Raw genomic sequence first — 14,232 nt, 5'->3', positions numbered from 1 at the left:
CCTATAAACTTTGTATCCAATGTATGTAAGAGAAATGCCAAATCCAGCATCTTGGAACTCACAGCGTAAAGCTGCATTGCCACAACTCGGTCCTCGTTCGCACAAGCGGATCCCGCTGGAGTCAACTGTGCTTATTTGCATGAGAAGGATATGAAAGATTAGACTTCAGATGGGGGCCAAGTTCTGCTTGCAGAAGCAGAAAAACTGACCAGACACATGCAAGACTGCAAAATTTGACCTCGTTATGTTATCCCCAAGATCTCTCGCCAGAATAAGTCAGATATTTATGACAACTATGAAATCTGAAGCTACTGAAACCTCCAGCGCTTGGGAAGGGGATGGCACAGATGACAGCTCAGAAGCCTGAATTCTCATGCAATTCTAATTAGTAAAATTCCCTCAGATAATCCACAGCAATGGTTTTACTCTATGTTTTTATGGAAAGCAAGGGGTAGAAAAAAAAAAGGTACAGATTTATAATATTTAAACATTAGAAATCTACCATTCAGTTAGTGTCACAAAGCAGCAATTACAAGACAAGACTTTGAAAAGCTGAAGTAAAATTACAGGAAGCAAGGTAAGAGCCCATTTTGCTGTACATTCTGTGAACACAGCACTGCTACCTTAGGTGGAGGTGCCAATTAGGACAGTAAAAACAGTAATTCAGTGTTTAAACTAGCATTTCTTTCAAGAAGAAATGATTCTATTTGTACTGCAGTATTGTTCCTATGCCCCCACTGAGACGCAAGCCAAATGCTCTTCTGAGAATATAAAAACCTAGCCCTTCTCTCATCTACAGATAAAAAAAAAAAAAAAATGAGGCCAAGAGATTTACCAACTTAGCCTAAATCCATGTGAGCATTCTACAGCAGAAGTAATGGAAACATACCTCCTGAGTTCTAACCAAGGATTTTAACTATAAAATTAACCTTCTTTAATACAGTAAGTTATTATCATCATAGTTTTGACAACTGGGAAAGGAGGTGGAAAAGATTAGTAATTTTTCAATACCAGCTTACTGCCAAGGATTATAAAATTTTATGTCCTTATGTCTCAATTGAACATGAGAGCCATACAAAAGTATAAGTATCTGTACTGCATGCCACCTCTTTCTATCTGTGTTTGGATTACCTTTCGTTAAGAGGTAGCAGCAAGATACTAACTGATATGTTGCTATGATACAAAATCAGTTATAAGTCATCATTTTGCTATCTAAAAAGCGACACTGCACTCAGAAAATCCAACATCCACCTTCACAAGACATGGACGTTATGGCTTGCAATTTTCTTCTTACTAGGTTTTAGTTTCTACTACCAGTATAACAAAAGAGGGGGAAAAAAAGAAAGAAAAAAAAAAAGGAAAAAAAAAGGAAAAAAAAACCCCAGACAGCAGTCTCTTGCTATCTTCTGTGAAAAATCCCAGCATTCCTTTCACAGCCCTGAAAGGTGAAACAGAGAGCTCCACGCAATGTAAGACAAAAGTGGAAGAAAGGAAAGCATTTCTTTCGCAGTGACTTCCTCAGGCAGCATTGTAGCACTTTCAGTACCTCACCCCCACTCTCAGTCTCCCACATTTTCAAGAGCTAGGCAAGCCAGCACCTATGGAACTGTGGAAGTATTAAGCTCCATCAAAACCCACTGCTAACAGGCATCACTTGCAAAAAAACCCAACTTTTAATAGCCCAGTTGGGGCAGGGGGCATGCAAGAATGGGGGGTACAAGCAAAACAAAAGACAGACTCCTGCAAAGATCTCTTCAATTAATGTCCAGAAACTAAGAACTGTGAGAAGTCACCTTCTAGTCTCACCCTTCAATAAAGCATTGCCATTGCAACCACCCTAGAAAAAACAAAACAAAATCAAAAAAAACCACAGAACCACTCACCATATTTTGTTGATAAGCTGAGAAGGAAGAGAACAAGTAAATACCCAATAAACTATCAAAGCAGCACAAATTTGAGTTACCTGAAGACAGTTTAGGTGTGCTGATGATGAATCTGTCAATAAGCCTGGCAAAGCCTCACTCTGCACATCGGGTGAGATTTTTAACATCCTGATTCTTCACCCCATCATTACTGATTCTGCCCAGTTTTTGCCATTATTTTTCCCCAAATAGCATCAGCAAGGTGAAAGGTGGGCCCAAAATGAAACAATAAAATGCAACAAACTTCAAGGTAAGAAAAAAGAAACATAGAGCATGGTTCGTGCAACACCCCAATTTGTTTTATCTCAACATCTGAATGACAGAACTGATATTCTAACATAGCTTATGCGTACTAACACAGATTTGGAAAAAATCCATTCAAACCTATCCACTAGCTGGGCAACACACCCACTGTTGACAATATCTGCAAGACCTGAACAAGAGAAAACAGAATCATAGAATGGTTTGGGTTGGAAGGGACCTCAAAGACCATCTAGTTCCAACCCCCCTGCTGCGGGCAGGGACACCCTCCACTAGACCAGGCTGCCCAAAGCCCCATCCAACCCGGTCTTAAACACTTCCAGGCATGGGGCATCCACAGCTTCTCTGGGCAACCTGTTCCAGTGCCTCACCACTCTAACAGTAAAGAATTTCTTTCTAACATCTAATCTAAATCGACCCTCCTTCAGCTTGAACCCATTACCCCTTGTCCTGTCACTGCACTCCCTGATAAACAGTCCCTCACCAGCTTTCCTGTAGGCTCTCTTCAGGTACTGGAAGGCCACAATTAGGTGTCCCTGGAGCCTTCTCTTCTCCAGGCTGAACAACCCCAACTCTCTCAGCCTGTCCTCATAGGAGAGGTGCTCCAGCCCTCTGATCAGCTTCGTGGCCCTCCTCTGGACTCGCTCCAACAGCTCCATGTCTCTCCTGTACTGGGGCCCCCAGAGCTGGACGCAGTGCTCCAGGTGGGGTCTCACAAGAGCGGAGTAGAGGGGCAGGATCACCTCCCTTGACCTGCTGGTCACCCCTCTCTTGATGCAGCCCAGGACACAGCTGGCTTTCTGGGCTGAAAGTCCTTCTCCTTAGGGCTGCGTTCAATCCATTCCTCGCCCAGCCTGTAGTCGTGCTTGGGATTGGCCCAACCCACGTGCAGGACCTTGCACTTGGCCTTGTTGAACTTCATGCGGTTCGCACGGGCCCACCTCTCCAGCCTGTCAAGGTCCCTCTGGATGGCATTCTTTCCCTCCAGCGTGTCAACCACACCACACAGCTTGGTGTCGTCGGCAAACTTGCTGAGGGTGCACTCGATCCCATTGTCCATGTCGCCGACAAAGATGTTGAACAGTGCCGGTCCCAGTACTGACCCCCGAGGAACACCACTCATCACCATTCTCCACTTGGACATTGAGCCGTTGACCACAAGTCTTTGAGTGCGACCATCCAGCCAATTCCTTATCCACCCAGCGGTCCATCCATCGAACCCACATATCTTCAATTTAGAGACAAGGATGTCATGCTGGACAGTGTCAAATGCCTTGCAGAAGTCCAGGTAGATGACATCAGTTGCCCTTCCCTTATCCACAGACGCTGTAACCCCATCGTAGAAGGCCACCAAGTTTGTCAGGCATGATTTGCCCTTAGTGAAGCCATGTTGGCTGTCACCAATCACCTCCTTATTTTCCATGTGCCTGAGCATAGTCTCCAGGAGGGTCTGCTGCATAATCTTGCCAGGCACGGAGGTGAGACTGACCGGCCTGTAGTTCCCTGGGTGTTCCTTTTTACCCTTCTTAAAAATGGGGGTTATTTTCCCCCTCTTCCAGTCAGCGGGAACTTCGCTGGACTGCCAGGGCTTCTCAAATATGATGGAGAGTGGCCTGGCCACTTCATCCCCCAGTTCCCTCAAGACCCGCAGATGCAACTCATCAGGTCCCATGGACTTGTGCACCTTCAGGTTCCTCACATATTCTTGAACCTGATCTTCTCCTACAGTGGGCGGTTCTGTATTCTCCCAGTCCCTGCCTTGTGCGACCTGGGCAGTGTGGCTCAAGCATCTGCCAGTGAAGACTGAGGCAAAGAAGTCATTGAGTACCTCAGCCTTCTCCATATCCTGGGTAACCAGGTCACCCGTTTCATTCCGGAGGGGACCCACATTTTCCCTCGTCCTCCTCTTGTCACTAACATACCTATAGAAGCTTTTCTTGTTGTCCTGGACATTCCCTGGCCAGATATTTTGTATCAGGGTTTTGGCTTTCCTAACCTGATCCCTGGCTGCTCGGACAGTGTCTCTGTATTCTTCCCAGGCTACCTGCCCTTGCTTCCACCCTCTGTAGGCTTCCTTTTTTTGTTTGACTTTGCCCAGCAGCTCTTTGTTCATCCATGGGGCCTCTTGGTGTTTTTGCTCGACTTGCTCTTTGTTGGGATGCATTGCTCCTGAGCTTGGAGGAGGTGACCCTTGAATACTAGCCAGCTGTCTTGGGCCCCTCTTCCTTCCAGGGCTTTGTCCGGAATCAGCCGATCCCTGAAGAGGCCAAAGTCTGCTCTCCTCAAGTCCAGGGTAGTGAGCTGAGTATTTTACACGTAACAGTCACAAATACATGTGCTAGAGTACTTCCAATTTAAAATAAAATTACTGCTATCTAACTGATAAATAAACATGGTAAGATGGTGAGGAAACCAGACTTATAGTAAGGTAACAGCTTTGGGAAAGGCAAAACCCTTTATTTTTTTCTTAAGTGATTACTGTCCTGTAGCAGCACCATCCAGGACTTGCTGCAAGATGCCAGGAAACATTAATACCAAATAAAAAAAGCTTAACATATGAGAGAATGTGGCAAATCAGATTTTAGCCTGAAGCACTGAGGAGTTTTTCATGTACAATTCTGAAGACAGCATAAATCTGCTTACTGTATATGCCCGATTTAAATACTGTGACCTGCATGTGAAAAGAAGCTGGCTGCACTGAGAGAAAAGTGAAACCTCCAGCAGTATGAAATTGTACCATTTCAGCATTTCTTTCTTCCTCTAATGAACCTTAAGAATTACGACGCTTATCTGATTTTTTTTGGCTACTTTAAACAATGCAGAGTCTTTTCATAGGTCTAACTGTACCCCTGTCTAAAGTTGCAACACTTCTTTAGTTTCATCTGCAAACATTATAGAGTAGTACTTAAGTTTATATGGATGTTGCACATTTGTGTACAACTCAGCTGAAAATACAGCACAGCTATTTTGACATAATTTCATTATCAGAGAAGTGCATCTCCAGGAAAAAATCCGTAGAAAGTAAGCCTTCAGAACACATCTGAAAATTAAACAAAGCTAAACTAAGAAATCATAAAACAGACAAAGAAGATACTTTTTAATCTCTGCTTGAGTCTGTACTACTCTTATTGCTGCAGACAGCTTTTGAAGGAGACCTTTAACATCACAGGCTGATTAGCGTAATGAAAGAAGATTGCTTTCGCTGACAATAAATGCCCTGAATGGGGTGAAAAGCAATGGGGTGACACATGATGTGGAAGGGGGGGAGGCAGAGAAGGAAGGAGAGAAGGGGACTAAGGATAAAACCTACAGTGTATCACTGTTTATATTTAGATTACTACATCATCTTCCTTTGGTCACCCAAATTCTCTCCTGTAGAGCGTAGACAGCAGAGAGCAGTTCCTCCTTCATAAGTTCTTGCATCACCTTTATCCAAGATCTGGCTTCATAAGACTGTGGGGATCAGCTATATAGAAACTGATCCCTCTTCAGGTGCTGTTCACATCTAAATGAAGGATACTGCTTTGTACTGAAATCAATCGGCACAGGTCAAACTACTTATCATTCCCCACATGGCTTGTCCCCAGTTGTTCTTTTGTTTTCTCTCTTTTATGAAAAAGGTTTTACTTTTATTATAAATGAAAAGGTGGGTTGCCCAAGTAACTGCTAGTTACACGTAATGACTAAACAGTAAAATGAATTTATATAGAAATAGTAAACCAAAACTGCTCTGGCAATCTCCAGTCATCTGCCATCTACTTCAATAATAAGCCTCAGATACAACTAGCTACAGTGCAATACAAGAATATTCTTAGGCATAGTAACAGCTTTCTATTATCCAATTGAGTAAAATAAAAATTACAGTCTATGGTGGTTAAATAGAAAAGCATAATATGTTTCACCTAGAAAAAAAGAGTTAATAGAAGAATATTAAACAGATACCAAACTTAAAAAGCCTTTTTAAAAGCATGTCAAAAGCAGAAGTGTGGTGGGTTGACCCTGGCTGACAGCCAGGTGCCCACCAGAGCCACTCTGTCACTCCCCTCATTCACTAGACAGGGGAGAAAAAGCACAACGAAAAGCTTATGGGTCGAGATAAGGACAGGGAGAGATCATTCTCTAATTATCGTCACGAGCAAAACAGACCCAACTTAAATTCATCTAATTTATTACCAAGCAAAACAGAATAGAGGAATGAGAACTAAAATCAAATCTTAAACCACCTCCCCCCACCCCTCCCATCTTCCTGGGCTCAACTTCACTCCCGGCTTCAACCTCCTCCCCCCTCAGCGGCACAGGGGGATGGGGAATGGGGGTTATGGTCAGTTCATCACACGGTGTTTCTGCCGCTTCTTCATCCTCAGGGGGAGGACTCCTCTCATCGTTCCCCTGCTCCAGCATAGAGTCTCTCTCATGGGAGACAGTCCTTCATGACCTTCTCCAGCGTGAGTCTCTCCCAAGGGCTACAGTCCTTCATGAACTGCTCCAGCGTGGGTCTCTCCCACGGGGTGCAGACCTTCAGGAGCAAACTGCTCCAGCGTGGGGTCCCCCACGGGGTCACAAGTCCTGCCAGCAAACCTGCTCTGGCATGGGCTCCTCTCTCCACGGGGCCACAGGTCCTGCCAGGAGCTTGCTCCAGCACGGGCTTCCCACAGGGCCACAGCCTCCTTCAGGTGCCTCCACCTGCTCTGGCGTGGGGTCCTCCACGGGCTGCAGGTGGAATCTCTACACCCCCTCATCCTTCCTCCACGGGCTGCAGGGGAACAGCCTGCCTCACCATGGTCTTCTCCAGGGGCTGCAGGGGGATCTCTGCTCTGGCGCCTGGAGCACCTCCTGCCCCTCCTTCTGCACTGACCTTGGTGTCTGCAGAGTTTCTTACATCTTCTCACTCCTCCCTCCAGATGCAAAAGCTCTAACTGTTTTTCTCCTTCTTAAAATGTTATCACAGAGGTGCTGATTGGCTCGGCCTTGGCCAGCAGTGGGTCTGTCTTGGAGCCGGCTGGCATTGGCTCTGTCAGACACAGGGGAAGCTTCTAGCAGCTTCTCACAGAAGCCACCCTGTAGACCCCCCCCACTGCCAAAACCTTGCCACGCAAACACAACACAAGAAGTTATATGGACCCAACAGATGATCAAATTTCAAAATGAGCAAATGCAGAAGGATAATACTAAAGCAACAAGATTGAATGTTTTGGAGGTTTTTTCTGTTTGTACTCACTCCAAGGAAGCTCATCACATCAGTTCCCGTATCAGAACCCCCCTTCACAGGGATTTGAAACAAGTTCCCTGAGATGCAATACCAGCAGTAGGGCCAGGAAATGGAGACAAAACAAACAGCAGAGAGCTGGCAGGACATACAGCACTTAGGAGTTTTAAGGAAACAAAAAGATGAAATGTCCAACCTACTGATAGTGCTGTGCGAGTTTGTCCCTAAAACTGCCTCAAGTTCAGAGACTTAAAGGTGGTTAATGTGATGCCATACCTTGCCAGCAAGGTATGGACAAGGCAACTGATGTTTGTACTGGCCAAGCTGCTAAAAACTCTTGTACAGAACAGAGGTAGCGAACCCAAAGATAAACACAATGTGTTGGGGGAGAACCGATCATAGCTTTCATAGAGAAAAGACACATCTCACAAATCTACTACTATTTTTTTAAAGGAGTCCATAAGCAAGCAGACAATGGAAAGTCAATTGATGTCGCCTGTGGATTTGCACTTGACAAGATCTCACGCCACAGTCTCTTAAAAAAATGCTTAGCTGCCAATGCATACGAGGGAAGATCCTCATGATCCTTTTAAAGAATTTCTTGGGAAATATCAAACAGTGGCCAGGAATAAACAGACATGTTTCCACAGTCAAGAGAGGACTCTCGAAACATCCTACGAGATCTCTGCTTAGGCTTGCACCATTCAATTCATATATGATCTACGACAACTGTAAAGCATGAAATGGCAACAACTGCTGAACAATTATTTGAGTCAGCAAAGATGTACAGAAAGATCTTGTAAAGCTGAGCAGTTGCTCAGCAGAGGAAGTAACAGATGAAATTCAATGTCAAGCAATTCAAAATAATCCAGCTTCTGTGATCAATGATGGGCTATTAGCTGATGTATACAAAAATGACACCTTAGAATTAAAATAGAATTAAAATAAATATTTCTAAGACAATATTAGTTCATTGCTCAGTAGTAGTTCAAAAATCCCAAATATCACTTCATGAATAATTATAGAAGGAACAGAAAAAAAACCCCACAGAGCACCATAATGCCACTAAGTCTTAAGTATGTTGTGTACTTCTAGTTCCAGTGGCTCAAAAATGCCATATCTGAAATTTAAACAGTACAGAAGAACAAAGGTGATCAGAGAAATTAAACTGATCCCAGAACAAGGAAATATGAAACAAAACAGGATTTTACAAGTCTGGAATACAGACAGCTGAGGGAAGCCAGAATATAGGTCTACAAAATTGTGATGGATATGAAGGCGGCGATTAGGGAATAACTATTTACTGTCTCTTCCTGTACAAATAATGGAAGTACAAGAAGATATTTCAGTGCAAGAACACGAAGACAACAAATGAAACTACCAGCAAGAAAAACAGTATCTCCTTTTCCACAGAACATATACTCAAGTACAGAATTCCCTGCTACAGAATGTTGTAGGTGCTAAAAGTTCAGATGGCTCCAAAATATATAACTGAACAAAATAGATCAAACTCCTCCAGGAGGTACTCAGCATGGAAGCATTATTCTGGGCTTGGGGGGTGCTTGGTTGTAGACAGCCAGATATTAGGAATACTTTAGCAAACCTCTCTCCTACGTGCTTATGCTTTTCTTCAGACATCTGCTTTCAGCCACTGCTGTAGAAAGCCTGCTAGAGCAGATGGCCCTTCAGACTGATCCTGCATAGACACTATCATGTCCTTCACCAGCTATAGTTCACACTGATGTTCAAGTGACAAGACATCTCTAAAAGCACTTATGTGACTGAGACACACAGAGAAAACAATCTATTGTATCCTTAAAATATTAACCTTGGGCCAGCAGGCCAAGCCAACATCAAGCACTGTTCTCAAACCATACGTAACAAATTACTACTATGAGAGACATTTCTGAGGAAACAAACTATAATATTAGCTAAGCACAGCTTCTGCTGGTATAAATATTGAACACTACACTTCATAGCACTGCACGCAGACCCTGACACTGAGCCAGGTCCACCTAAGATACATTTTCTGACTGTCATGGTTTAACCTGGTCAGCAGCTAAAGCAACCACAGAGCTGTTCACTTGCTCCCCTCCCCACAGTGGGATGGGGGGAGAGAATTGAAAAGAGAAAGACAAAACTCATGGGCTGAGAAAAAGACAGTTTAATAGGACAGGAAAGGAAGAGAATAGTAACAACAACAACGATAAAAGAATATATAAAACAAGTGATGCACAACACAATTGCTCACCACCCGAGGCCGATGCTCAGCTAGTGCCTGAGCCACGCTGCCTCCCAGCCAACCCCCAGTTCTATACTGAACATGACACCATAAGGTATGGACTATCCTCTTGGCCAGTTTGGGTCAGCTGTCCTGGCTGTGTCCCCTCCCAGCTTCTCGGGTGCCCCTCACCTTCTTGGTGGCAGGGCACTATGAGAAGCTCAAAAGTCCTCAACTGCTTGGCAACAACTAAAAATATTAGTGTTATCAACATTATTCTCATCCTAAATCCAAAATGCAGCACTATACCTGTGCTGCCAGAAAGAAAATTAACTCTATCCCTACTGAAACCAGGACACTGATAAGGACCAAAGACAAAACATCAACACAAAGATTAAAGCCTGAATGTTAAGAACAGTTGGTCTGAAACAGCTTTTCATCTATCCTCTCCATTTTATCTTCTATTAATTGTGTCCTGAGCTTAACTTCCTAAAACCAATGAGAGTTACAGAAGATAAGGCTACAGAAGACTAAACATACCACATAATCTGTTCTGAATAAATTCACCCATATCTAAGAAGCCTGTGTTTAAACTGTTCTTAAAAAATTCCCATGACAGAGGTCCTACATTCTCTCTGGGCATCCAAAATGGCTAAGACAGTAAACAGCTTAAGAAAATCTTCCCTAATTTTCAAATTGTCTCACTTACTGCATTTCATCTCTCAAAGCCCTAAATTAGACCCTAAGATCTAAGTCTCATGGCAGGAAACTGTTGTCCTGGGTACAGATGAAATTTAAAGCATCTTTTATTGTTTTCAATTTTAGATTGCAGGATATTGGTTTTGATTGGTCACTAAAATCTGGGTGAGTTTTTTTCCTTTAACTAATGATCTAACACATTTATATGCTTTCAGAAAAAGTAGTTACAAAAACCAAGAATACTTCCCATTATATTCAGTCTGAAATCTAAGCCACACTCCGTCAATTATTTTCACTTTCTAATGTGGTAATTCAAGGCAGAAATACTAAACGAACCTGCAGGAAAAAAGTCCAGGCCAGAATAATACCGTAATATTTCAAATTAATCTCTACAATATAGTATCTGTCATACTTTCTTCCTTAACAGGAATAGTCAATGTTAATGTGACTTAATGAAGAATCCTGACAACATTATCATATTTCTGAAATGAAATGACTTGATTACACTCTCCTTGAAGCTATTATTTACATCTTAATAAAGGACTATCATTACAGTTCTTTAATGGCTCAAAGTGATCAAATAACAGTGAAAAACATAACCTGAGAGCAAAAAATATTTCATCTAGCTATGTAAATTTGACAAGTGCGTATAACATGTACAAACAGCACATAAAAAATAAGCACATGAAGAAAAATTGAAAGAACAAATTATTTATGCTCAGAACAGGGGAAAAAAAGGAACGCATACAATTTTAATAAAACTGCAAACTTTGGGCTCGCTTTTAGAATTAAAAATAATGAAATCCCCAGCCTGTAACTCTCTGCCCCCAGTTTCTATCGCATGTCCAAAATTCTCAGGTTTGACTACGAATCTCTAAGAACCTTGCTTCAGATTTTATTAATGCCTCAAGTGTTACTGTTTTCTGTTTTCCACAACAAAGCAATACAAACCATAAAAATACCTGAATAGATGTCCTGGTTTTGGCAGGGATAGAGTTAATTTTCTTCCTGGCAGCAGGAGTATAGAGCTGCATTTTGGATTTAGGATGAGAATAATGTTGATAACACACTGGTGTTTTAGTTGTTGCTAAGCAGTTGAGGACTTTTCAGCTTCTCATAGTGCCCTGCCAACGAGAAGGTGAGGGGCACCCGAGAAGCTGGGAGGGGACACAGCCAGGACAGCTGACCCAAACTGGCCAAGAGGATAGTCCATACCTTATGATGTCATGTTCAGTATAGAACTGGGGGTTGGCTGGGAGGTGGCACAGCTCAGGCACTAGCTGAGCATCGGCCTCGGGTGGTGAGCAATTGTGTTGTGCATCACTTGTTTTGTATATTCTGTTATTATTATCATCTTCTTTTTCTGTCCTATTAAACTGTCTCTATCTCGATGAGTTGTACTTTTTTTTTTTTCCTCTTTCTTTTTTCGATTCTCTCCACATCCCACTCTAGGGGGTAGGGGGGGAGTAAGCAAACGGCAGTATGGTTGTTTTAGCTGCTGGCCAGGTTAAACCACAACCTGAACAAGTGGAATACACAATCAACTTTACTGACTGTTAAACAACTCTTTGATCTCTCTCAAGAGAGAACATGCAAGAAAAAAATCTGTACTATTATCTCAAAATACTGCTGGTTTTCCAGCTCTGAAAATGGAGTAGACTAAACAAATTAGTAATACTTCTTTCCAGAAGATGCAATTGGACTCAACAATCTAAACTGTCACAAAAATATCTTCTAAAAATTTTACATCGCTTACTTACACAGCCCCTTTTATATAAAGCCATTTTATTTCACCACAATTAACTTAACTAACTTACCACAATAATACATCTCATTGATGATTTCTCAAGACAAGGTCAACCTTCTGAAGACACTGAGAAAGACACTTTACAAATTGGGATCACAGAAACATTAAGGCTGCGGTCAGCTTGGTACCTATTAGATGACTTCTGATCGAATACAGATTGTCCTCATCTGACTTCCCCCTACCTTCTCACTGCATGTTTGCACTGTCAGATCACCCTGGATCTGCCAGTACACGTGTAGTTGCTCCCTTGCTGAAATCTGCCAAAATGGACTAAACTAGATTACAGGTACTGTGACCACTGGCAGTCACTGCAGACAGGTAGGGTGAGGGTACGGATGCAGAGGTACCCTAAACTAATTTCACTGAGATTTTCCGTATGTTCTTGACCTGCTGGGCAAAAGATTAAGGAAAAACAATGGGGATGGAGAGGGCAGGAAACATGACTGATTTCTTGCCTTTTTGCTTCTGTTCTTTTGGTACTTCCAATGAGAGTTCTGTGATACCAGTCTACTCGTTCCTACTCACCTAACACCAGCTGTGAAAATGCTTACCATAAGAATAAATTATTCTGGTCAACAATATTAAAGTAATTAATTAAAATATGGTTTTCCTCTTTAACAACCTCTCTTTCTGTCAAATTTGAAGGGAGTGAGAAGACCCCAAACAGTTTGACAGAAAAGCCTTACGCTACAGAAACATGACAAGAGGTCCCCAGAGTAGGAAAGGAATTGCATTCAGAGATATCCCTCTTTATTCCGTTTCCCTTCTTTCTAAGGTAGATAGCTGTACATTATAAAGCACAGTGGCTATTAGTTAAAGGGACTCCATAGCCCTATGTACGAACTTCCTTAAAGATGTGAGGATGATAAAGCATGCAGAATAGGCAGCTTCAAGACAGAATTTTGCAAGTATGAAAGAAGAAACGCTAAATATATAGTTTAAAGCTTCAGTCATCACAGAAGCAAAGACTACTTTACTTTCTTAGCATTAATTAGATTAATACAAAGTGCTGCTGCAGCAAATATATTAGTGTCATTAAACAGGAGCATTTAACTATCTATAACACAAACAGCAAATCTAGTTTAAGTCCAAGAATTTTCAGAAGCACAAAAAAATTAAAGATTATCAAAAGCCCTCCTAACAATATTAAATAAAATATGTTCCCAGAGTTACTACGAAGAGACAAAAACTGTTTCCCAGAAACTATCCTATTAGCTTTAAACTACATAAAGAAAATTTAACAACATTTCATCCTCATCAGCTACTCACAAATCAAATCTTCAGTCTTATCTGCATACAGCCAGCTGGTTTTTAAAATTCTGCTGTAATTGAGGGGAAAAATAATTGAGCAATATTATTAGTAATCTTACCATTGTTCCCTGGTGGTTGTAATGCATCTCCTGTCAAGCTACACCATCCGACTGGGAAAATATCTCGAGAATCACATCTGCACCAATAGTCAAATGCTCCTCTCCAGCCATCAAATGTAACAAAAACTTCGTCTCCTTTAACATCTCCAATGGTTGCTGGGCAAATCAAGTATGGGTTCTTTCTATCTATAGCTTCAAGTTTCATTCCAACTTTAAAGCAGTTTGGTACAGGTTTTGGTGGTTCCTACAAAAGTAAGAGTGGTAGAATATTTGTATTTCTATGGCCTCTTAAAAATAATGAAAAAGAAAACCTTCTATTTTTCTTCAATATCCTTACTTCTTATACTTGCTACTGTCAAAAAGCTATAGAAGACATTCAAGGAAATTTACTCGTCTTTCAAATTTGCTTTTGCTTTTCTGTAGTATAAAAATCTAGATTCTGTTCCCACAAACACAGCTGGGAATTAGCAAAATTCTCCATGACAGAAAAGCCCTGCGAAAAGTATTTACATAAGCAATAGGTTGCACCCAATACATTATGTCTGAGCAGCAAGACAGGGAAGACACTAAAATGAAATTATTACATGCTAATAAAGAGGAGGAGGTTTGCAGGGAATGGATATTTCTGGGGACTGATAACTGTCTGGTAAAAGCTTCACCTCCCAATTAATCCATGAAAAATTCATTAGCATTGGACATTATTTATAGGCCTCTGTTAACTCAGTTGGCCTTAGACCAATTCCAAG

The 14,232-nt window shown here is 41.9% G+C and overlaps 1 protein-coding gene across 4 annotated transcripts in view; it reads right to left on the bottom strand.

Annotated features, from left to right (window-relative positions):
• Window positions 1-14,232, bottom strand: part of SCML2 (Scm polycomb group protein like 2) — a 77,886-nt gene that overhangs the window by 27,151 nt on the left and 36,503 nt on the right. For all 4 annotated transcript variants that reach the window (XM_075775891.1, XM_075775896.1, XM_075775904.1 and 1 more), the window contains one exon: window positions 13,487-13,730. In XM_075775891.1, coding sequence (XP_075632006.1) covers window positions 13,487-13,730 — 244 coding nt within the window. The remainder of the gene's footprint in view (window positions 1-13,486; window positions 13,731-14,232) is intronic.

The sequence above is a fragment of the Balearica regulorum genome, chromosome 1 (assembly GCF_011004875.1).
Source record: "Balearica regulorum gibbericeps isolate bBalReg1 chromosome 1, bBalReg1.pri, whole genome shotgun sequence".
Classification (NCBI taxonomy): Eukaryota; Metazoa; Chordata; class Aves; order Gruiformes; family Gruidae; genus Balearica; species Balearica regulorum.
The sequence above is the reverse complement of the archived record's forward strand: the minus strand, read 5'-3'. Positions and strand labels throughout refer to the sequence as shown.